Consider the following 24,618-nt stretch of genomic DNA (forward strand, 5'->3'; position numbering starts at 1 on the left):
TGACAAAAGAATTCTCCACGCCCTACTCCGCCCCCCCCATCTCAGTTCCACTCCATCTAACAATTATCAACATTGTCCACTTTTTGGATCGAGTCCACCAGGAGCAAAGAGCTGGAGCAAGAAGGTGGGGAAGAACTGGCGGGGGTGGGAGTCGGCGCTTGCTTTTAACCCCTCGGGAGGGGAGGGGCGTCCCGGAGCCCCGCCCCCTCCCCGCCCCAGCCTGGAGACAATGAGATCCCAGCCCCGCGCTGCGCTAGCAATGGCGAAGTCGGCGCCGCGCCCCCCGCGCAGCCGCGGCCGCTTTCGGGGGTGACGGAGCCCAGCCGGGACCCCTCTCCTCCTGCTCCCCGCTCCCTACGGGGCTGCGATCGCCTGCCTGCCCGCCCCCCATCCCGAGGCGAGAGAGCGGCGGCGTCCTCCCGCTTCCCCCCACCGCATACATTCTCCGGCGAGGAGGCGCCTGGTGGATGGAAGCGCCCTGCGAGAGGTGAGAGGGGCACGGGAGGGCCGGGGTGGTTTCTTTTTGGGTGGGTGGGGGGCGCTGGCTGAGCTAGGACGCCTGGGTTCCTCAGGCGAAGGGAATCTAGCAGACTGGATGTCAAAAGAAGGGTCTCTGGGATGGACTTCTAGGTCCCACCCCTTCCACGGGGTCTGGTAGGATAGGTCATAGCAGGGGTGGTGGTGTCTATTCCCAATTTTGTTTGGCTTTTTAGGGGGGGGGGGTCTAGGACCAAGGTGGGAGGGAATCGGGACGCCTGGGTCCTTTGGACAGTTTGGGGGCTCTGGGGGGGTGCGCAGCTAGCAGGAGGTTAGAGCAAGGGGGCCTGGGAGGAGGAGTGGGGTCAATCGGACCCACGGTCGGCGGTGGGGAGGGGAGAGGGGGGCTGACTCCACCTCCTGGGAGATGGGTGTGCAAGTCAGGCCAGCAGAACAAGGGGGAGCCGAGGCTCCTCTGGGTGGGAGAGGCTCGTGGGGGTGTGGCTTTTTTTGGGTGGGTGGGTGGAGATCGAGAGCCAAGAGTCCTGGTTTCTACTGGTCCGGGACTGGGACTGCAGGTGGCGGCACACGGAGGATTGGAGCCGGTTCCTGGAGGAGCAGGCGTCTAAGCGCGCTGGGAAGGGGGAAGCAGGAACGGGGGTCCTTTGGGAAAACACAGGTATGTTCGTACCTGGTTGGAGAAGAGTGCCAGACAGGGCACAGCACAACCAAATCCACCTGTTTAATGAGAGAGGCATGGGGCAAATTCCAGAGGGGCTTCAGCTGCCTTGGTGAAACCCAGGAGTCCTGGCTTTTGCCCGCTAGGTCCTCCCAGCCTTCTCCAGATGTTTTCCTTTGGCCTTCTGCCAGCTTTGTCCCCGTACTTTGTGACACTTAAAACAACAACAACAACCGAGAGTGTCTTGTTGACCAAGATTCCTGGGTTCCTTTTTCGGCAGGAGTGCGACATTTGCCAGGAAAACTTTTTAAAATGGGGTTTTAGAGTTTTTAGGGGTTTTTAAATGTTTCATGTAGTTTTTATGTAGTTTTATGTAGTTTTTCAATTTCATTGTTCCACATGGGACAATGACAATAAAGATATCGTTATCGTTATTGTTAAAAGTTGCGGGGTGTTGCTGAAATCGCTGTGTTCCGGGGTCGTGGGGAGAAAGGAAAGAAGCGTGGAATCCCGGGCAGATGGTGTTGCGCATGGTGCTTGATTTCCCAAAAAACCACATGCACGTAGTAGGTTGGGTTAGGCTGTGGCGATGCAGTGGTGCACTGCCAACGCACCCTAGATTTTCTGCTGAGAGTGGCCTTTGCCAGCCAGTCTGGTGCCCTCTGACCCCCGGAGGTCATCAGCTGGGTGGAGACCGGGTTTGAAGGTTCTGAGCTAGCTTGGTGGGGAGGGGCTGTGGCTCAGTGGAAGGAAAATGTGCTCCGCATCCAGGTTCAATTCCTGGAAGACTCCCGTCTAACATCCTGCTGGCCATAACAGGTGGCACATAAGAATATAGGACACTGCCCTGCATTTCATCCATCTAGCTCCATACCGTCTTACACTGACTGGCAGTGGCCAGGTTCCAGCAGGGCTCTCTCCCATCTCCTACCTGGAGATGTCTGGGATTGAACCTGGGACCTTCTGTTTGCAAGGCAGATTCTCTGCCGCTGAGCCACAGCCCTGCCCTGGCCCTTCCTAGCACTGAGCTGGCTGTCAGTGGTATACGACGCTTCCGACGCTCCTTCCTGAATCTTTCTCTCTGGGGTCCTGTTGGTTCCAGGCTGCGTTTCCTCACTTTAATGGTGTTCTTCATCATAGCGGCTGCTGAAGCTGGGAGTAAAGAGGCTGAATGCTTGTGTTTCATGGGCTCTTGTTTTCTCCTTGTTATTTACTGAAATATTTGGCACGGTAGGAATGTATTGATCTCAGCAGGTAAAAAGTTTGTAGCTTGTCAAATTGATTTTCCAAATAATATATGGATACTGGGCTTTTTTGCATTCTGCTTATTAGTGAAGGCTGCTATTCTGTACCTACTTACCTGGGGGCATGGTTGTACACAGGGGGCAGGCATGCAAGGGAGCAGTGCCCATCCTGTCCTGTTGATGAAGTGTGACCCCGGCTCTCAGCTTCCTTAAATAAAAGTTTCCAGCATTTTTAGTACCAGTGATAGGAGACAAAATGGATAGACACTCTTCTGTTTTCTTTGTGTGAAAAAATTGCCAACTCCTCCTCCTTCAGTGTTTTATTTTGCCCCCTGGAAAAAATTAGCATCTCCCACCCTGGGAAAAAGTCCTGTGGTGCCCTTGACTGTGGGTTAGTTCCACTTGCTTCAGTGGGGCTTACTGTTTAGAAAGCATGTATGGGACGCAGATGGCGCTGTGGGCTAAACCACAGAGCCTAGAACTTGCTGATCAGAAGGTTCGCGGTTCGAATCCCCGCGACGGGGTGAGCTCCCGTTGCTCGGTCCCTGCTCCTGCCAACTTAGCAGTTCAAAAGCACGTCAAAGTGCAAGTAGATAAATAGGTACCACTCCAGCGGGAAGGTAAACAGCGTTTCCGTGCGCTGCTCTGGTTTGCCAGAAGCAGCTTAGTCATGCTGGCCACATGACCCGGAAGCTGTACACTGGCTCCCTCGGCCAATAAAGCGAGATGAGTGCCACAACCCCAGAGTCGGTCACGACTGGACTTAATGGTCATGGGGCCCCTTTACCTTTTTTATAGGGTTGCCCTGTTAATTATGACAATATTGTTAGAAACTCAGATATATAACCTTGGCGCCAAATGGCTCCTGAAACCAATGTTTCAGTTGCCAAAACTTGAATGTCTCGCTGCCATTTTTAGGCAAGATGGCTCTGAAGTCTTATTTTTCAAGTGATGGGCTGACTGTGATTGATTAAGCATCCGGCTAGTTCCGATGGCAACCTTGAAGCTAGGTTAAGAACTTTGAGAATTTAAAGAAGAAAAGTCGCTTGATCCAGGGACAATCCACATATTTATTGACCTGTTCTGACCTCTTTTTCTCCCGCTCAGACTGCACAGAAAAAGCAATTTGGTTCCAGAAATTCATTTCGATAGTGCAGATAAAATGTAACTGATAGAATTCTACAGGGTGTAGGATTAGTGTGTGAAAACAGTGCAGGTCCAAGGATCCCCAGATGGTGGGGACGTCAGGTGGTTGAAAGCCAAGTGAAATATGTTTGGGAAGAGAAATTGCTTCACATGTCAGTGTAGTGGTTAGAGCATGCATGGGGAATCCTGTGGCTGATGTTGCCTCATGTGGCCAGGAACCTGTCTCAGTGGCTTTGGGCCAGCCACTCACTTGGTCTCTCAGCCCTAGCCTACCCTGCAGGGCTGTTGAAGTGAGAGGTGAGGGGAAAAACTATTATACCGTATCTTTCGCTCCATAAGACGCACTTTTCTCCTCCTAAAAAGTAAGGGGAAATGTCTGTGCGTCTTATGGAGCAAATGCGTGGTCCCTGCAGCTGAATTGCCCAGGGGCAAAAAGCAGATCGTGCTTTTTTTTTTAAAAAAAAAGAGGGAAGGGGGTGTTGAAACAAAGCCGCTGATCAGCAAGCGATTGGGAGGGGAGATAAGGGACTCTAGTGATAAAGGAGGCTGCCTGGGAGGGGGGAGGTAAAAGCACATGGATCCTCAGGATTTTTGTATTGGGTCACCCCAAATTCACCATCAGATCACATAGCATGTCCATGGCTACTGCCTGCACCAAACACACACACACACACATCCACTGTTTCGTGGGGCCGCAGTGGCGCAAAAACGTGGTTACAAAGCACGGATCCACATGGATCCTCAGGATTTTTGCATTGGGTCACCCCCAAATTCACCATCAGATCACATAGCATGTCTGTGGCCACAGCATGAACCACAAAAATCATACATCCACTGTTTTGTTCAGAATTTTTTTTTCTTGTTTTCCTCCTCTAAAAATTAGGCGCGTCTTATGGTCAGGTGAGTCTTATGGAGCGAAAAATACGGTACGTTGCCTTGAGCTCCTTGGAGGAAAAGCAAGATACAAATGCCATAAGCAAATACAGAACTTGGTTTGGGCTCAATTATGTCTTTGAAACCAATTTACAGAGTTGGGTCTGGACTCGGGTGAAGCCCAGACAGGTGTGTTGGGCAGAAAACATCCCTAGCTAGAGGTGGCTCTGTGTGTTCATTTGTGGATATACAATTAAAACCTGCCAACTTTGCTCTTGAAGTTTCCTCCCTAGGCTTCCCAAGATTTTTAAACAGTTTTTTTGGCAATGGGTGGGACAGTTCTCGAGGCCAGCTGTGGAGTTGACTGTACTCAAGAGTTCAAGAGGCAGATGAGGAGTGCAGAAAGTCCCAAGTTTATTACTTGTGTTCCCACATCATCAATTCCTTTCCCTTCCTCCTGGCCAGAACCAAACCAAACCAATAAAAGGAATCCACTGGATCGGGATCAGCCTTTTCTTTGGAGAGAGGAAGGAATTGGGGCGTAGGTATGTCACGGCCAGCTCCGGTTCTTGTCTTAGACAGCAGAGAAACAAAATAATGAATTAGCAGGTCAGGAGGCAAAATGGGGAGGGAAGGAACTGCTGCTGAAACGTGTTCTTTAAGGAAGTGGCGAATACATATTTCTTTTCTTGACAAGGCTTATATTCCGCCCAGAGGCCCTTTCCTGGTTTTTCTCGCTCTGTGTTGCATTTTTGCTGTTCGTTCTCTGATTGCTTCTGTGCTTTATGATTCCTGTTGGGGAAAGGGCATGTTGATATGTGCGTCCAGGGAGACTGGCTTTGAGCTGCTTGGCTGTTGGTTAGCAAAACTGCTTCTTGATAAACTTGGGTGTGTGTGTGTCACACACTGAGACGGAGAATGTAGAGTCCACCTCAGGGACAAGTCATTCCAGCTGGCTCGTGCCGGGAATCTCTGTGGGCTTGAAGGTTTTGACAGGGGATGTGCACGGGAAGCGCAAGTGAGCTTTTTCACGGCTCCCACTCAAGACGATCTCTCTTTTCCTTGCCGGATTTTTTTGCCCACCCCAATTTGCCCTCCGTCCAAGCCTTCGGCAGTTCTGCTCACCCTGGCGAGTCTGCCGCTGACTTCTGGCGAGTGTGACGGGAAGAGGGCCTTTCTCCCGACTTGGAAGGTGGGCTGGGTCCTTCTGGCCATTGTGTAGTGCTCTCTGTCACCCCGCAGCTTCACATTTGGGAGGAAAGAGCGGGTGTTGTCTGGTAGCTGTGTGGAAAGGGTAGAGCAGGGATGTGGAGCCTGTGGCCTTGCAGATGGCATTGGCCTGCAACTTCCATCCAGAAAAGCTATTCACCACGTGGCTCCTGGACCCTGGGATACGGGTGCAAAAACAGAATGGCTAGTCACCTTTTTTCTCATTACAGCAGCACTTTCTATTCATTTTTTCGAAATGCATGAACTATGACACTATTGGCATCAGTGACATATTGCTAATACAGTGGTACCTTGGGTTAAGTACTTAATTTGTTCCGGAGGTCCGTTCTTAACCTGAAACTGTTCTTAACCTGAAGCACCACTTTAGCTAATGGGGCCTCCTGCTGCCGCCACGCCGCCAGAGCACGATTTCTGTTCTCATCCTGAAGCAAAGTTCTTAACCCGAGGTACTATTTCTGGGTTAGCAGAGTCTGTAACCTGAAGCGTATGTAAACCAAGGTACCACAGTATCACATTTTTAATAGCAGTTCTTAATTGAACGCCGCAAATGTAAATGGGGCTCAGCCCCTGCCATTGTGGCCAAAAACAATAACAATAATTTGTGTGTGTAATATATGTTATGTAACGTACCGACGTACCTTGGAAGCCAAACGGAATCCATTCCGGAAGTCCGACTTCAAAAGCGTTCAACTTCCAAGGCATGGCTTCCGATTTGCTGCAGGAGCTTCCTGCAGCCAATCGGAAGCTGCAGAAGCCCCACCAGACATTCGGCTTTCAAAAGAATGTTTGAAAACTGGAGCACTTACTTACGGTTTTTGATCGTTCAGGAGCCAGAACGTTCGACTCTCAAGGCGTTCAGAAGCTGAGGTACGACTGTATTGTGCTAGATTTGAACTTGAATCTCAGTTACCATACGCAGCACCTAGAATTCTCAAATTGCTTGCAGTCAGACGATTCCCAGTCGCAAAATGCACCTGGCTCCCAGCTGATTTTGAATGCTGCTCCCATCACCCTCAACTGTTGACCAACATAGGGGGTAGTGCACCATGTCCTCATCCCTGCTGTAGGACCTTGGCCATGCAGGGCCCAACTAGGGGGAAGGGCTTTGTAGCTCAGCGGTGGAGCATCTACATGAGGAAGCTCCCAGGTTCAGGCCCCAGCGTCTACAGGAGAGAGTGCTTCCCGTAACTCTGGGGCTCTGCTGCCAGTTGGTCCAGACAATACTGAGTTTGGTAAGCCAATTGCGTAATTGCAAGATCTTAAAAAGCAGAGACATCACCTTGCCAGCAAAGGTCCGTAAAGTTAAAACTATGGTTTTCCCAGTAGTGATGTATAGAAGTGAGAGCTGGACCATAAAGAAGGCTGATCGCTGAAGAATGGATGCTTTTGAATTATGGTGCTGGGGGAGACTCTTGAGAGTCCCATGGACTGCAAGAAGATCAAACCTCTCCATTCTGAAGGAAATCAGCCCTGAGTGCTCACTGGAAGGACAGATCCTGAAGCTGAGGCTCCAATACTTTGGCCACCTCATGAGAAGAGAAGACTCCCTGGAAAAGACCCTGATGCTGGGAAAGATGGAGGGCACAAGGAGAAGAGGACGACAGAGGACGAGATGGTTGGACAGTGTTCTTGAAGCTACCAGCATGAGTTTGACGAAACTGCGGGAGGCAGTGGAAGACAGGAGTGCCTGGCATGCTCTGGTCCAGGGGGTCACGAAGAGTCGGACACGACTAAACAACTAAACAACAACAAGATCATTTCCTATGTCTGTTCCTCTAGCCAATGCCAACCTTTTTTGAACAAAATCTCCATGCGGAATCTCCATGTTGCATTTGGTACATGTTCTTGAAGGGGCAACAGAGCCCAGCTGACTAGCTGCCCCACGTTTCCTTTTCTTGAGGAAAGCAGGGGGTGGGATGGGTTGCCGGGGGGGGGGGCTGGGGAAAAGTGACTGCAGTATAGTGGTACCTCGAAAGTCGAACGGAATGCGTTCCGGAGGTCTGTTCGACTTCCAAAATGTTCAGAAACCAAGATGCGACTTCTGCTTGGCTGCAGGAAGCTTCTGCAGCCAATCGGAAGCCACATCAGATGTTCGTGTTCCAAAGAACGTTCGCAAACCGGAGCACTCACTTCCAGGTTTGTGGCGTTCAGAAGCCAAAATGTCTGAGTACCAAGGCGTTCGCAAACCAAGGTACGACTGTATTTCATTTGGTCAGCAAGGTGAGACTGAGATTGAAGACCCCCTGTTCTTTCCATCTCATCTTACCGCATCAGGGAAAAGAGAGGGAGGGGGGCTGAACATCTGTCCTGCTGCCGACCCTTTGGAGTAGCACATCACCTTGGGCATTTGGCTCTTAGGACTCCCAGTTGCGCCAGCAACCAAATTTGGACTCCGGTCCAGCCCCTGCCCACAGGTAATGTGGGGAATAACTTCTATTCAACATGTTGTTGTTGTTGTTTAGTCGTGTCTGTCTCTTCGTGACCCCATGGACCAGAGTACGCCAGGCACTCCTGTCTTCCACTGCCTCCCGCAGTTTCGTCAAACTCATGCTGGTAGCTTCGAGAACACTGTCCAACCATCTCGTCCTCTGTCGTCCCCTTCTCCTTGTGCCCTCCATCTTTCCCAGCATCAGGGTCTTTTCCAGGGAGTCTTCTCTTCTCATGAGGTGGCCAAAGTATTGGAGCCTCAGCTTCAGGATCTGTCCTTCCAGTGAGCACTCAGGGCTGATTTCCTTCAGAATGGATAGGTTTGATCTTCTTGCAGTCCATGGGACTCTCAAGAGTCTCCTCCAACACCGTAATTCAAAAGCATCCATTCTTTGGCGATCGGCCTTCTTTATGGTCCAGCTCTCACTTTCATACATCACTACTGGGAAAACCATAGTTTTAACTATACGGACCTTTGTTGGCAAGGTGATGTCTCTGCTTTTTAAGATGCTGTCTAGGTTTGTCATTCAACATATGTCTGAGTAAACATAGGTTTAGGGGTTCTTTCAGTTTGGCTTTTCTTGCATCCAAACAGAATGCTAATTTATATCGCAACAGATTTATTGCTGTTGCCAGAACAGTGGCTGAATTTTTATCCTGCCTTTCTTCCAGGGAGCTCAATGTGAGGAGCCTAGCTTCTGCCACCTCTGGTTTTAGCACCAAACCTCTTGGGTCTGTTAATGGCTCAATGACATCCGGGGAGCTTCCAAAATGAGCAGCGATTTGACCCTGAAATATCCCTGGGCCTAGTCTGGCATTCGCATCACTGTGACACACAGCCTCTCAAGCATATTGTATTATTTTTCAGGAACTGTAACATGAGACCTGCTTAATTTTTGATCGACATGCCGCTGCCCTGCTGCTTTTTGTGTGTAGTTAACAAACACCAAGAAGGGCACGGCTGCTGTGTGGCAGGAGGGAATCTTGACAGATTCAGCTTGCCCACATCTATACATTTACAGCTCTGCCTTAAGAATCGTGGCTACTCCCAAAGAATCCTGGGAGCTGTAGTTTATGAAGGATGCTCCGGGTTGCTTGGAGAACCCTATTCCGCACCTGTAGCTGCAATTCCCAGAGTTCCCTGGGAAGAGGGATTGGACTGTTAAACCACTCTGCGAATTGTGGCTCTGTGAGGGGAACAGAGGTCTTCTTGCAACTCTCAGCTCTCTTGACAAAGTAAAGGTAAAGGGACCCCTGACCATTAGGTCCACTCGTGACCGACTGGGGTTGCGGCGCTCATCTCGCTTTACTGGCTGAGAGAGCCGGCGTACAGCTTCCGGGTCATGTGGCCAGCATGACTAAGCCGCTTCTGGCGAACCAGAGCAGCGCACGGAAACGCCGTTTACCTTCCCGCCGGAGTGCTACCTATTTATCTACTTGAAATTTGATGTGCTTTCAAACTGCTAGGTTGGCAGGAGCTGGGACCGAGCAACGGGAGCTCACCCTGTCGAGGGGATTCGAACCGCCAACCTTTTGATCGGCAAGTCCTAGGCTCTGTGGTTTAACCCACAGCACCACCCGCATCCCTTCTTGACAAAGTACAGCTCCTCTAATTCTTTGGAGGAAGCCATGACAGTTTAAAGTGGTATCGTAGTGTTTAAAATATGCAGTGTGAATGTGGCCCCGCTCAATTTATTTCTATGCCATCCAAACTCTGTTTAAATATCTCCAGTGAAGGAGAGTCTGCTCTTGCCATCAGAATGGTCTTCCCAGCGTTTAGTTGGAGCTATCATTTGACACTTGTTGGTTTGGATCCTACCCTCTGGGACAACAGAAAACTACTGGAAAGGCGTAGATGAGTGCAGAGCAACTGCTTTGCATCCAGAAGGCGTCAGTGCTTGGCTTCCGGCGTCTCCTGATAGGGCAGGGAAAAGACTCCCTGTCTGAAACTCTGGTGAGCCACTCCCTTCGTAACAGAAGACCCAGGTGGACTGAGCCAGGCTTGGCAGCTTCCTGCAAACATCACAGATGTCATCAAAAGCAGTACGGAAGAATCATCAAAGGGACTGGACTTGCTTCTCAACAATGGTCCGAATAACTGCGCAGACACAGCATGGAAACCTCCTTGAGGGATATCCGAAAGCTTAATGCCTGAATCTCTGCTGGAAGAGTGTCCCAGCAACCCCAAAGGCCTGCTTTCTGGTTGTTTGCCCACAGGAAAGAGAGTATCCCTTTTGCAAAGGAGAAAACTATTTCCTGTGTCTGCTGCACAAATATTCCCCTAGAGCAGTTGCCCCAAGGAGCCTGGAGAGTTCGTTTTGCTTTTGCTTGTGGGGTTTGGGCGTGTGGTGGCTGAGGAGAAGGCGGAGGCCCTCGAGACCACCTTCTGGGTATCTCTGCTGCTTGCAAATCCCATTGTTTTCCTTTCCCTCTGCCTCTCTCTTGTCTTTTCTCTCCCCCCCCCCTTTATCCCTCCGACATGAATTTAAACAGAAACATGTGTTGCATTTTTTCCGCCTTAGCGCATCCTGGCTGCTCCCCTTGGCTTGCAAGGCCTTCCCCTGTGGGGTCCTGGTTTCCTTTGGCTAAACGCCCCCAGCTGCAAGACTGGCCTCCATTAGTGACCCTCGCTGACCTCGGCTGGCGACTTCGCTGTCCCAGCCCATGAGGAGGAAAGTGTCTCTCTCTGTGTGTATATATGGGGATTTCTGGGTGAGGCAGGGGGTTCCTCACCCTCCCCTTTTCCTGCTGAGAACCGCTTCTTGGCCAAAACAACCCTAGCAACAAAGGAAGCGCTGTTTGTTGCTGCATTTTGACCGGAATGAGCCGCCCGAGATAAGGGTTGTGTTAACATCGGGAGGCCGGCTCGCTCAGAATCTGCTTCCTCCCATCTCCAATCTCTTGAGATTAACAGCAAACGGGCCTCTGGTCCATAACTGCCATCTGTGCAGTGGGGTTCACGGGAAGGTGGGGCCGAAATTAAGAAGGATGGAAAACTTGGGAGGACCAAACAGGGCTGTGGAATGCCAAAGCAATAACACAGTATAGCAGGGGTTAGAAGTACAGAATTGTAGGGTTGGAAAGGACTATGAGCGTTGTCTGGTCCAACCTTTTGCCCAACGTAGGACTTGAATCCAAGACCCAGAGATCAAGAGTCTCATGCTCTGCAGTCTGAGCTATGCTTTTCCAGCCAGAGGGACGCATTCCTTTTTGGGTGACCTCCCAGGGGCCGCATGCCAGTAGTGGGAGGGGCCAGAAGCCAAGGTGGGTGGAGCAACCCATGCTCGTTTCATTCTCGCATTTCCCCTTCTATCCTTCATCCAAAGGCAAGCCAGAAACTGATGGTTCCACTTCTAGACCCAGGGGACGCCAGTGCTTATTGGGGTACGCCTCTCTAGTTCCTCCAGGGGGGTCTTGGTGATACAATGGCGTGCATGCTTGTGGGGTACTTTATCAAGTGTTCCCTCAAACATAGAGCTGGCACTGATCAAAGGGAAGAAGCTTTCTCTTAAGGAAAAAAGAAACTGAGACAGATGAGGCTTTTCGTGGCAGATTCATGCACCAAATTGCGTTCTTGTGCAACCTGACTACAGATTCCTGTCATAGTTAGCTCTACCTCTCTTTTAAATCAGAACCAGTGAAGGCGGTGAAGGTCCTGTGTGAGTGCCTGGAGGCGGTTGGAGGATGTATGGCGGCTAACAGATTGAGGTTGAATCCTGACAAGACAGAAGTACTGTTCTTGAGGGACAGGGGACGGGCTGGTGTGGAGGACTCCCTGGTCCTCAATGGGGTAACTGTGCCCCTGAAGGACCAGGTGCACAGCCTGGGAGTCATTCTGGACTCACAGCTGTCCATGGAGGCGCAGGTCAATTCTGTGTCCAGGGCAGCTGTTTACCAGCTCCACCTGGTACGCAGGCTGAGACCCCACCTGCCCGTGGACTGTCTCGCCAGAGTGGTGCATGCTCTAGTTATCTCCTGCTTGGACTACTGCAATGTGGTCTACGTGGGGCTACCTTTGAAGGTGACCCGGAAACTGCAATTAATCCAGAATGCAGCAGCTAGACTGGTGACTGGGAGTGGCCGCCGGCACCACATAACAGCGGTCCTGAGAAATCTGCATTGGCTCCCAGTACGTTTCCGAGCACAATTCAAAGTGTTGGTGCTGACAAAAGAAAGATTCCCCAACTGAACAGAGAACAATTTTTAATATTCAGTTGGAAGCCGCCCAGAGTGGCTGGGGAAACCCAGACAGATGGGCGGGGTATAAATAATAAATTATTATTATTATGTGCAACTGAATGTTATGGACAGAACTTTGGCATTTGGTGAGAGAGAATATGGGTAGCATCCAGCTAGGTTCTACTCAGAGTTAGACCCACTGAAATCAATAACTTCAGTTGTGCTCATGAACTTAAATTAGTGCACTCTGAGTAGGGTTAACGTTGGAGACAACATTTTATTTTTAAGGGCAAATTGGGGTTCCTTGTTGTTGTTCCTCCTTCCTCACACTTCTGTTGCAGGGAGGGAGAACCCCCCCCCCCCGAATTTCAACTAGGGAAACCTGGGTTTTCCATGCTAGGAATTGGTGGTGCTAGAGGCAATTTTGTGGGGAGGACACTGGCTCTTCTTCCATTCCTACTATAAACTACATTCCAGCCACACAGGTAAAATGTTTTGACGCACACACACACACATGCACCCATTCAGGCAAGTAAAGGTCACTCTCGGGATTGAAGGCCACATTGCAGCCAGGCAGAAGGACTGGAGAAGAAAGGGTAGGCAGGGCTGGTGAGGGGCATGATGCCTTGGGGAAAGTGCTGCGGGCCAGATGGAAAGCCTGAAGGTCCACTTGGCCCCTGGTCCTGAGGTTCGCCACTCCCTACTTTGTTGCCTTCCACGTTGCCTGTTTTAGATTGTAAGTTCCTTGGGGACAGGGATCTGTCTACTGGTAATAATACAGTCGGGACGCGGGTGGCTCTGTGGGTTAAACCACAGAGCCTAGGACTTGCCGATCAGAAGGTCGGCGGTTCGAATCCCCGCGATGGGGTGAGCTCCCGTTGCTCGGTCCCTGCTCCTGCCAACCTAGCAGTTCGAAAGCACGTCAAAGTGCAAGTAGATAAATAGGTACCACTCTGGCAGGAAGGTAAACGGCGTTTCCGTGCGCTGCTCTTGTTCGTCAGAAGCGGCTTAGTCATGCTGGCCACATGACCCAGAAGCTGTACGCTGGCTCCCTCGGCCAATAAAGTGAGATGAGCGCCGCAACCCCAGAGTTGGCCATGACTGGACCTAATGGTCAGGAGTCCCTTTACCTTTAATAATACAGTCATACCTCGGGTTACGAGCACTGCGGGTTGTGCGTTTTTGGTTTGCAGACCGCGCCGAAACCAGAAGTACCGGAATGAGTAGTTACTTCTGGGTTTTGGTGCTCACGAATGCGCAGAAGCGCAAAATGACGTCACACGCATGCACAGAAGCACTGAATCGCGTCACACACGTGCGAAAATACAGTGCTTCAGGCTATGAATGCTGCGAGTTGCGAACATGCCTCCCGCACGGATCATGTTCGCAACCAGAGGTATGACTGTAGTAGTTGGTTGTTGTTGTGTTTTTTTTTTAAAAATGCTACTTTTATTACTTCTACAAGCAGGACCTGTAACAAAACGTAGCAGTTTAGAGTGGCCCCTCACAGAATACAGTGGTGCCTCGCGAGACGAAAAGAATCCGTTCTGTGATTCTCTTCGTCTAGCGGTTTTCTCGTCTTGCGAAGCAAGCCCATTGACGGATTAGCGGATTAGCGCTATCAGCGGCTTATCTGCTGATCGGATCAGCTGATAAGCGGCTTAGAGGCTTAGAAAAAGGGGGGGGAAGGAAAAAAAAACAGCAGGAACTCACAAGATATTGTTGTCTTGCGAAGCAAGCCCATAGGAAATTCGTTTTGCGAAGCACCTCCAAAATGGAAAACCCTTTCGTCTAGCGAGTTTTCCGTCTTGCGAGGCATTCATCTTGCAGGGCACCACTGTACTCTGTTCACTTCTTCGTTTCCTCCTGATTTTCTGTCCCCCACCCGCCAAACCATCAATTGATATTCTGTAGCTTATGCTCCCCACAACTCCTCCCCCCCTTTTTGCAGGGGGGTTACATTTGCAAACCCTGGGTTTTATTTATTGGTTCTTTCAAAGCATTTGTATCCTGCTCTTCATATTGCACGTGGTTTGCATATGAATAAAAGCAGAACAGAATAGTACCTCTTGCTGATACCTCTTGCGCATGGATGGCTATGACACTCACCGCTGAACATCAGAAAGGGAGGTTATTATTTATGACATCCCCATTCGAAAGCCTCCTTGAATTTCCTTCTGCCTTAGAAAGGTAGGACAGAAGTGCTCCAATAAATACTGTAATTACATGAAAACCTGTGCATGCTTACTCAGAGGCAAGTTCCGCTGAGTGTACGTAGGATTGTAGCATCTCCTCCACTTATGTAAATACAGTGGTACCTCGGGTTACAGACGCTTCAGGTTACAGACTCCGCTAAACCAGAAATAGTACCTCAGGTTAAGAACTTTACCTCAGGATGAGAACAGAAATTGTGCGGCGGTGGCAGCGGGAGGCCTCATTAGCTAAAGTGGTACCTCAGGTTAAGAACAGCTTCAGGTTAAGAACGGACCTCTGGGACAAATTAAGTTCTTAACCTGAGGTACCACTGTATATAGTTGGGTTGCCATGTTGGGTCGCCATGAAGTGGGGCAGGAATTGGGACATGATGAGGAGTGGAGTTCAGGCAGATGAGGCAGGGTGTCGCTGCCTTGAAGAAATATGTGTGACATCAGCTTAATCCCTGTCAAGCCAGCTATTAATTTTTTATTTTTTAGTGCAGAAATGGAAATTCCTTTTGGGAGAGCACCATGTTGTGCTTCTGTTTTGGAAAACAGCTGGGACTTCTTCTTTTTTCCATTTTTGGGCAAGTAACATTCTTGCTGCTGTAGTAGCACACATGAATAAGTTTCTATACAGTTTAGGTTGTTCTGTCCCTATAATTCCCAAAAGGAAGGCTTTTGATTTTTTAAATGAAAGTTATTGTGTTTTTCCATGCATAAGACTACATTTTTTCCTAAATTTTTGAAGTTTAAAATAAGGGGTGGTCTTATACATGGCAGAACAGCCTTTACCAAAGGTGTCATGGGCTTTGAAGACACTCGAACTCAGGACACAAGGGAGAAACGTGCTAAGAGGAAGGTACACTTGACAAATCCACACTGTGATCAACTCCCACCCGGAAACCAATGTCCCCACTGTGGAAGGACGTGTGGATCCAGAATTGGCCTCCACAGTCACCTACAAACTCATTTTAAAAACCGTGTTTATGGAAGGCAATCTTACTCAGCTATGAGTGATTGCCAAAGAATTGCATAGTGCATTTCCTTAATTTTGAGCCCCCCCAAAATAGGGGGCATCTTATACACAGGGGCATCTTACACACGGAAAAATACGCTATTTTAAACATCCTTTTCATTTCATTATATATCATTCCCCAGTAAGCTTTCACCTTACTACAAGACCACCACAGACAATAAAAAGAACCTTCTCTTTCTTCTTTTTGGAGAACACCATGTTGCGCTTCTATTTTGGAAAACAGCTGGAAGTTCACCATGGAACCGAGCAGACCTGTAAGCAAGGATTACCAGACTCACTAGATCAGCGGCTCTCAACCTATGGGTCCCCAGATGTTGTTGGACTACAACTCCCATCATCCCTGAGCTCTGGCCTTGCTAGCTAGGGGTGATGGGAGTTGTAGTCCAACAACATCTGGGGACCCATAGGTTGAGAACTGCTGCTCTAGATGATGGGACTTCTGGGATGGGAGGAAACCGACCAGCTACGTTTTGGGGAGAGGGGAGGCCATCTGTGAATAAAAACGTTAAGAGACCTTAAGGGAGAATGTAAGGCGAGCCCTTCTGGTCCAGCAGCCCGTTCTCTTAGTGGCCAACCGGATGCCCCCCTTGGAAGCCTGCAAGCCAGTTTCTCTTCCCTGCCTGCCAATCTCCGCAACGGGCATTCACATTCATGCTGCTCTTTGGCGGTTGTTGGCTCCCGTCTGTCTCGAGAAGCAATGGAGTGTGCCTCTGGGGCAGGGGGCAGCAACCTTTTTCAGCAGGGGGCCGGTCCACCGTCCCTCAGACCTTGGGGGGGGCAGACTATATTTTGGAAAAAAAGAGAGAACAAATTCCTATGCCCCACAAATAACCCAGAGATGCATTTTAAATAAAAGGACACATTCTACTCATGTAAAAACAGGCTGATTCCCGGACCGTCCGCGGGCCGGATTTAGAAGGAGATTGGTAAAAGGATGTCATATAGAGGAGGGAGAGAGGTTGTTTTCTGCTGCTCCAGAGAAGCGGACACAGAGCAATGGATCCAAACTACAAGAAAGAAGATTCCACCTAAACATTAGGAAGAACTTCCTGACAGTAAGAGCTGTTTGACAGTGGAATTTGCTGCCAAGGAGTGTGGTGGAGTCTCCTACTTTGGAGGTCTTTAAGCAGAGGCTTGACAACCATATGTCAGGAGTGCTCTGATGGTGTTTCCTGCTTGGCAGGGGGTTGGACTCGATGGCCTTTGTGGTCTCTTTCAACTCTACGATTCTATGATTCTATGAAATGTGTAGCTGAACTAAGTGACAGCGCGGAGTCTGCGAAGGAAGCCTGTAGGTTGAATAGGGAGCAAAAGGTTTGTCCAGATAGCATCCATTATCAAAGACGCCATTTCAGGAGGGCTTCGGCGGGGGCCGGGGTGGGGAATAGCACTTCCGCAGCCCCCCAACCTCATGTTAGACCACCATGTGATGTTTCCGCAGGGCCACGTGTCTTCTCAGCTGGCTGGCTGATTCCATACACTGAGTGCCTGTTGTTATAAACAGTGAAATGGCCCTTGTGGTCTCTTCCAACTCTAGGATTCTATGATTCTATGGCTGCATCCGGCCCACGGGCCTTAGTTTGCCTACCCCTGCTCTGGGGGGTGAAGTCAAACCACCCTGTTTAGCGGCACTGAAAGTGACCTTTCCGGGGCGTGAGAAATGGAGGTGAAACATAGTCATTGTGGCTAGTAGTAGCCATTGGTAGCTTTGTCCGCCTGTTGATAGTGCTTCTGTTTTTAGAGAATTGATTTGTTTCCGTGTTGTTCATTTGTTCTGGGTTCTTTAAAAATATGGTTGTTGTTTTTTTTAAAAAAAATACTGGTAATTTTATTAATTTTCAATTACAAAAACCCAATACAGTGGTACCTCGGGTTACATACGCTTCAGGTTACATACGCTTCAGGTTACAGACTCCGCTAATCCAGAAAAAGTACCTCGGGTTAAGAACTTTGCTTCAGGATGAGAACAGAAATCGCGCTCTGGGCGGCACAGCAGCAGCAGCAGGAGGCCCCATTAGCTAAAGTGGTACCTCAGGTTAAGAACAGTTTCAGGTTAAGAATGGACCTCCAGAATGAATTAAGTTCTCAACCTGTATGTGCCATATTATATTCACACCAAATAGCAATACCAATTCAAATGCAAATTAATTACATCCAATAGCAATTCAATTGCAAACCAATTACATATGTTTCGACAGTTTTCTTGCACGCTTCCACAATCTATATAAAAAGAGAGAGAGGGAGAGAGTGCATATGCAAACACACAGACCCACATTTTTATAAGTTGGTTTTATAAATAGGTGGGGAGCTGGCTCATTGCAGCTCACATCAGCCACTACACCTGACCAGGCGGTTGCCTAGGATGCTTCCATCCAGAATGGGCCAATTAGAGTCCTGCCATATGAGTCCTGCTTTTCCCTCTGGAGGCTGCTTGTTTGTGCTTGTCACCCGCACTATATCCCTATTTCCCCTTATTAATAATGGCAGAAGGCCGGGCTGGAATAGCACCTGCCAGGGAGGGAGGCTTTTTATCGAAATATTTTTATTTTTATTTAAAAAAGGTAGGCGGTGTGCAGAAGGGGAGTAGATAAATTCCAAATAGAGTGGTACCTCGGGGGTTACAGACACTTCAGGTTACAGATGCTTCAGGTTATAGACTCCGCTAACCCAGAAATAGTACCTCGGGTTAAGAACTTTACCTCAGGATGAGAACAGTAATTGCGTGGCGGCAGCGGGAGGCCCCATTAGCTAAAGTGGTACCTCAGGTTAAGAACGGTTTCAGGTTAAGAACGGACCTCCAGAACGAATTAAGTTCTTAACCTGAGGTACCACTGTAAAAAAAAAAGCACCACCACCGCCATAATCACACAGAGAAGGGAGGTGTCTCCACCCAGCCGCTGCCTGTGATGCTTGTTTTACTACCTGAGAAGGTGTACGGAACTGTATAGCTGGAAGGGACCTCTAGGGTCATCTAGTCCAACCCCCTGCAATGGAGGTATCTCAGCTAAAGCACCCATGACAGATGGCCACCCAAGCTCTGCTTGAAAACCTCCAGTGAAGAGTCCACAACCTGCCGAGGCAGAGAGCTCCACTGCCAAACAGCTCTTAGTTTTTCCTGATGTTTAATCAGAATCTCCTTTCTTGTAGCTTGAATCCCTTGGTTCGAGTCTTCCCCTCCAGGGCAGGAGAAAACAAGCTTGCTCCATCTTCCTTTTTTATGATTGTGGAAGTGAGTTTTGTTTTGTTTTTATTCCAAAACCAAAAAAGAATTACAAACATCAAATTCAAAATCCATTTTTGTTTTGTAACATAAGCCTATTACATAGTTGACTAAATTAAAATATACCTAATTGCGATAGACTTCCTTTTGCTGTATATAAATGCAACACAACTAGAAATATTATATTAGAATTTTTTATAAATTCCCCTATACCCCCCACTCCCCTTCACCCATGTGTGATCTCATTTTTTTATTTTACTTCTTCCATCTTCTTGTGCTGTTGTAATTTAATAATTATTCAATTGACTCTTTTATTATTTCCTTGCTTACCCCTGCATGTTTTACACATTATCTATTCCAGTTCCAGAACCATATTTTTTCCATGTATTCCTTCACTCCATCCCACTCTTTAATTATTCCCTGATTTGAATGGCCTCTAATGATTTCCGTCAATTTTGCCATTTCCACAAACTCACAGAGCTTACTTTGCTCCATCTTCCATGGGACAACCCTTGAGATGGGATAGCCATTGTCAGCTATCTCCTCTCAGTTTCCTCTTTCCCAGGCGAAATATTCCCAGCTCCTTCAACCGCTCCTCATAAGGCTTGGTCTCCAGACTCTTGTATCATCTTGGTTGCCCTCCTCTGCTCACTCTTGGTGATGGATCACAGGTTTCCATTAGATCCCAAAAGCCCATAGTCCGCCTTCCCGTAATATAGAAGACTAGAGAAGATGTGGAACTGAGAGCTCTGCGTGGGGCATTCTTGCCTACACTCAGTGCTTTGTATTCCATTTGGGAATTGAACAGTTGAGGATTTCTGATTGATGCATTGGCCCACTTTGGAAAGAAAATGAGGAAACTCATCCAGGGTAGGTGGTAAGGTAAAGGGACCCCTGACTATTAGGTCCAGTCGTGGCCGACTCTGGGGTTGCGGTGCTCATCTCGCTTTATTGGCTGAGGAAGCCGGCGTACAGCTTCCGGGTCATGTGGCCAGCATGACTAAGCCACTTCTGGCAAACTAGAGCAGTGCACGGAAACGCCATTTACCTTCCCGCCGGAGCGGTACCTATTTACCTACTTGCACTTTGACGTGCTTTTGAACTGCTAGGTTGGCAGGAGCAGGGACCGAGCAATGGGAGCTCACCCCGTCGCAGGGATTCGAACCGCCGACCTTCTGATTGGCAAGTCCCACAGCACCACCCACAGCACCACCCACCTCCCTAGGGTAGGTGGTTGAAAACTCAATTGATGGGATGTGGAGGCACACATAACACACAGGAATGGATGGGTCAGTCTGTTTCGGGTTTGTATCAATCCGTGTATAGGTCCACCCCATTTCTGCAACAGTTTGCAAATGTCAATATGGAAAATCTGCAGGGGGGGGAGTGTATTTAAATATTTTCGCTCAAAACACACCTTTCTAAACAGATTTGATCCTAAAACACACATTTGGGTAACATGCCGGTATGTGCTGCAAAAGTCAGAGACGTGCAAAATCCAAAGGTTAGCAGCATTCCAATGTGGACTGTGGATCAGGTCAGTTTGTACTGGAATTTGCAAAGATCAGGCCCCTCATGCTCTGAACTTTGCAAACCAAACTGGAGCGACTCACGTTAACATTCCGTGCCTGGCCTCAGACTCTGTGCTAACGCTGCCCGGGTCTTTGCAATCTGCAAAATGGATGGAACTGTTGCGGTTTGGGTCGTTTGCATAAATTGAGCTCTGCAGGCCACTGAAGTGGTGCCCCCTTGACCTATGGATGTTTCTGCTCCGCCCCAGAGATGTCGTCTGGCAGCATCTGTGTACTTGGAACCATATTTCCGCAAGCCTTGTGCATGTCAAAATGTACGCCTTGGTTTTGTGTGTGTGTGTGCGCTCTGAAGAATGCTGAAGAGTTCCAGATGTTGGGCTGTTCAGTGCTCAGCTCGTGACTGATTTGTGCAATGAGCAACAACAACAGCCCAGCGGCCAGTCCCAAACGCAGGGCATTGATTTGCTGATTGGCTTCCTTTTGGAAGCAATTACCTAATCAGCTTGGTGATGAGTGGAATCTATTATTGTCCTCTGGCGCTATTGATTGGCCTTTGGAAGACTGTTTGAAACCTCCCAGGAAGTCGGGAGCTGGTGGAACCTTAGAACCTTTGATCTGGGACCTACGTAACACTCTCTCTCTCTCTCTCTCTCTCTCTCTCTCTCTCTCTCTCTCCAATAGAAGGGTGCAGGGGGGTGCAATCCTTAACTAGATTCCTAGCTTCATTTTCTGCACAGTCAGGAATGGGGCAATGGACACATTCCCCCCCCTGTCTTTGGGGAAGCCTGGGGTAATAGGTAGCCCCCTCATTCCCTTTCTGTGGGGTGACAGCTGCTTCTTTAGTGGTAGTCAAAGTGTGTGTGCACACACACATGCAAGTGTCTCTGTTATATTCATAGCACACCATTATCCCTTGGGTTCAGAGTGTCCCACAGCAATGTCATTAAACTCACATTTATCAATGCTGCCTAAAGGATCACAAGATAAGGGGGGAGGGTTTGAAGGACAATGCTTTGGCCTGCAGAAGGTTATAGGTTGATCCAAGCACCTCAAACAGTAGGCCATTGATATAGAATTGACTATTGTTGTTGTTTAGTCGTGTCCGACTCTTCGTGACCCCATGGACCAGAGCACGCCAGGCACTCCTGCCTTCCACTGCCTCCTGCAGTTTGGTCAAACTCATGCTGGTAGCTTCAAGAACACTGTCCAACCATCTCGTCCTCTGTCGTCCCCTTTTCCTTGTGCCCTCCATCTTTCCCAACATCAGGGTCTTTTCCAGGGAGTCTTCTTTCCTCATGAGGTGGCCAAAGTACTGGAGTTTCAGCTTCAGGATCTGTCCTTCCAGTGAACACTCAGGTCTGATTTCCTTCAGAATGGATAGGTTTGATCTTCTTGCAGTTCATGAGACTCTCAAGAGTCTCCTCCAACACCATAATTCAAAAGCATCAATTCTTCGGCGATCAGCCTTCTATATGGTCCAGCTCTCACTTCCATATATCGCTACTGGGAAAGCCATAGCTTTAACTATATGGACCTTTGTCTGCAAGGTGATGTCTCTGCTTTTAAAGAATGGACTATAGGTAAAGGACCCCTGGATGGTTAAGTTCAGTCAAGTCCAACTATGAGGTGCAGCGCTCATCTTGCTTTTCAGGCCAAGGGAGTTGGCCTTTGTCTGCAGGTAGTTTTCCAGGTCATGTGGCCAGCATGACTAAACCGCTTCTGGGGCAAGGAAGCCAGAGCGCACAGAAATGCCATTTACCTTCCCGCCACAGCGGTACCTATTTATCTACTTGCACTGGCGTGCTTTTGAACTGCTAGGTAGGCAGGAGCTGGGACAGAGCAACGGGAGCTCACGCCGTCATGAGGATTCGAACTGCCAACCTTCTGATTAGCAAACCTAAGAGGTTCAGTGGTTTAAACCACAGCACCACCACATCCCCTAAGAATAGACTAGTAACAGCAGACTAGAAGGGCCAGGGGTCTGTCTCTGCATACGAGAGGCTACATCCGTATTGGCATTCTGCTGGCTTTTGAAGAGACACCTGTTTACGCTCGCACTCCCTCGATCTCTTGATCTGAACCTCCTGTTTTAATTGCTGTTTTGTTTTTAATCATGACTGTCTTATTGCGTATTTTAATTAGGACTGCATTTTAATTATGAATGTTCCTACTTCCATGCTTGTGTATCTGCTGTTTGCACTTCACATACGGCTTAGAAGCCTATTTTGGCATTAAGTGGCATATCAATATTGTTGTTGTTATGAAGATAAGACTGCTGCTTAGGATTTGTGTTTGCGATTCCAGCACTTTTCTTCAATTAACCAGAGCATTTCCTTTGATAATAGGGTGTGTACATGACTGGGTGTCTCTCACCACCACAGCCCAGTTGTTGTTGTGTATGGCTGGATGTTTTTATTTTGTTTTTACATGGTGCTGCCTTTGCTGTTTCCGCTCATCCTGGGACCCTTATAGTGAAGGGCAAGAGATCGAATGAATGATTGAATAGCTCAGAGGTGAATTATTTGGAAGAAAGTCTCGCCTAAGACTAACCTAGTGAGTAGCCCTGGGCAATGTTGTGATACATTGCCCAGGACTGGTTTGAGGGGTAGAGCGCAATGGCACCTTCACCCAGGGGTATATTGCAAGTGAAACTGGGTCCCTCCACTGCCAGCACCTGGCATGCAGAGGGAGGAACAAGCTACGTTGGCCGTGGCCTCGCAAGGCTTCAGCGTGAAACCACCACTGCAGCTTGTTCCTCCCTCCGCTTTTCCACATTGCGATGTGTCAGTAACAGTAAACAGGCAGCCCTGTTTAGGGAAGCTTTTAATGTTTAATAGACTATTGTATTATAATATTCTGTTGGAAGCCGCCCAGAGTGGCTGGGGAAACCCAGCCAGATGGGCGGGATATAAATAATGAATTATTATTATTATATCACGATGTTTGGCTGGCGATACATAGCGACGTTGAAAAGCTGATATTGCCCAGCCCTACTTCCAACCTTTGCCCCCTCACCACCACCATGGCACATGCTGGCGCCTGTTTGGCGGCCATCTTACGCCTTCAGAAACGGTATCCTAACATTTCCTGGGAAATACTGTTAACTGGACCCAACCACTCGTCCCAGAATGACAGGCGCGCTTGAGTCATGCAGAGCTGGGTATATACCCTGCTCCTCCCCTAAGAAAGCTCAGGGCATAGAGAGACCCTCCCTGTGAGGTGGGTAGGCCCGAGACAGCATGACAGGTTTGGTGAGCTTTGTGACCGAGCAGGTATTTGAACCCAGAACTTCCTGGCTTCCTGTCCTGCTGACTCTCCGTGCAGTGGTTAGTGTGTTGGACTAGGACTTGGGAGACCAAGGTTCGATTCCCCACTGGGCCAGAAAGCTCACTGCGTGACCCCGGGCCAGTCACTGCCTCTCAGTTTAACATACAGTGGGGCCCCGCAAGACGAATGCCTCGCAAGACGGAAAACTCGCTAGACGAAAGAGTTTTCCGTTTTGGAGGTGCTTCGTAAGACGAATCTCCTATGGGCTTGCTTCGCAAGACGAAAATGTCTTGCGAGTTCCTGCAGGATTTTTTTCCTTTCCCTCCCTTTTTCTAAGCCGCTAAAAGCTGCTAATAGCGCTAATAGCGCTAATCCGCTAATCCGTCAATGGGCTTGCTTCGCAAGACGAAAAAACCGCTAGACGAAGAGACTCACAGAACGGATTCTTTTCGTCTTGCGAGGCACCACTGTACTTCACAGGGTTGTTGTGGAGATTCAGTGAGGAACGATATGAATGCAACAACAGAAATCCAAGCTCTGTTTCTTCTGGGCCTGAAGTGGTTCTCCCTCGTTCTCAACAGCTGACCGGGGCAATTCATTGTATTGCCCCTCAGACTTGAGCGAGAGGGGCAGCTTGCCAGCCAGCTCAACGGTTCCTCCCTCTGTTCCTCCCTTCCAGACCATGGCCAGCATCTCCTCCTTTGGCAAGTATACGCACGCCATTGTCCGCTGCATCCCTTCCTCCTTCGGCACGGCAGAGACGGCGGCAGACGCGTCCGATGGCGGGGCTGAGCCTGTCGACCTGGCCAAGGCCCACCGGCAGTACGGCGTCTACACCGGCATCTTGCGCCAGAAGCTAGGGCTGCAGGTCATTGAGCTGGCTGCGGACAAGGGCCTCCCCTGCTCCACGCTGGTGGGGGACCTGGCCGTGATACAGGGAGACACCGCGCTGCTCACGCGGCCATGGGTGCCGTCGCGGCGGGACGAGGTAAGCTGTTCATTTCGTTTGTGTTGAATCACCTTGCAAATAAACCTGCCAGGGTTGCCAGTCGTCTTGCGATCTCCGCTTTTTATTTGCCAGGAGCTATTTTTCTCCCGTTCCCCCCAAAA

The 24,618-nt window shown here is 49.2% G+C and overlaps 1 protein-coding gene across 4 annotated transcripts in view; it reads left to right on the plus strand.

Moving 5' to 3' along the window:
- Positions 1-365: 365 nt before the first annotated feature.
- The window catches only part of DDAH2 (DDAH family member 2, ADMA-independent), a 41,037-nt gene continuing 16,784 nt past the window's right edge, over positions 366-24,618 (plus strand). Inside the window, exons 1-2 of one of the 4 annotated variants that reach the window (XM_082210600.1) lie at positions 366-487; positions 24,188-24,496. In XM_082210600.1, coding sequence (XP_082066726.1) covers positions 24,191-24,496 — 306 coding nt within the window. In that variant the 5' untranslated portion in view covers positions 366-487; positions 24,188-24,190. Of the gene's footprint in view, positions 488-1,022; positions 1,157-4,817; positions 4,965-23,476; positions 23,514-24,187; positions 24,497-24,618 lie in introns of those variants that run through there. The other 3 variants (XM_082210601.1, XM_082210602.1, XM_082210599.1) reach the window with 3 other exon arrangements.

Source organism: Podarcis vaucheri, assembly GCF_965113315.1.
Source record: "Podarcis vaucheri genome assembly, chromosome: 2".
Taxonomy (NCBI): domain Eukaryota; kingdom Metazoa; phylum Chordata; class Lepidosauria; order Squamata; family Lacertidae; genus Podarcis; species Podarcis vaucheri.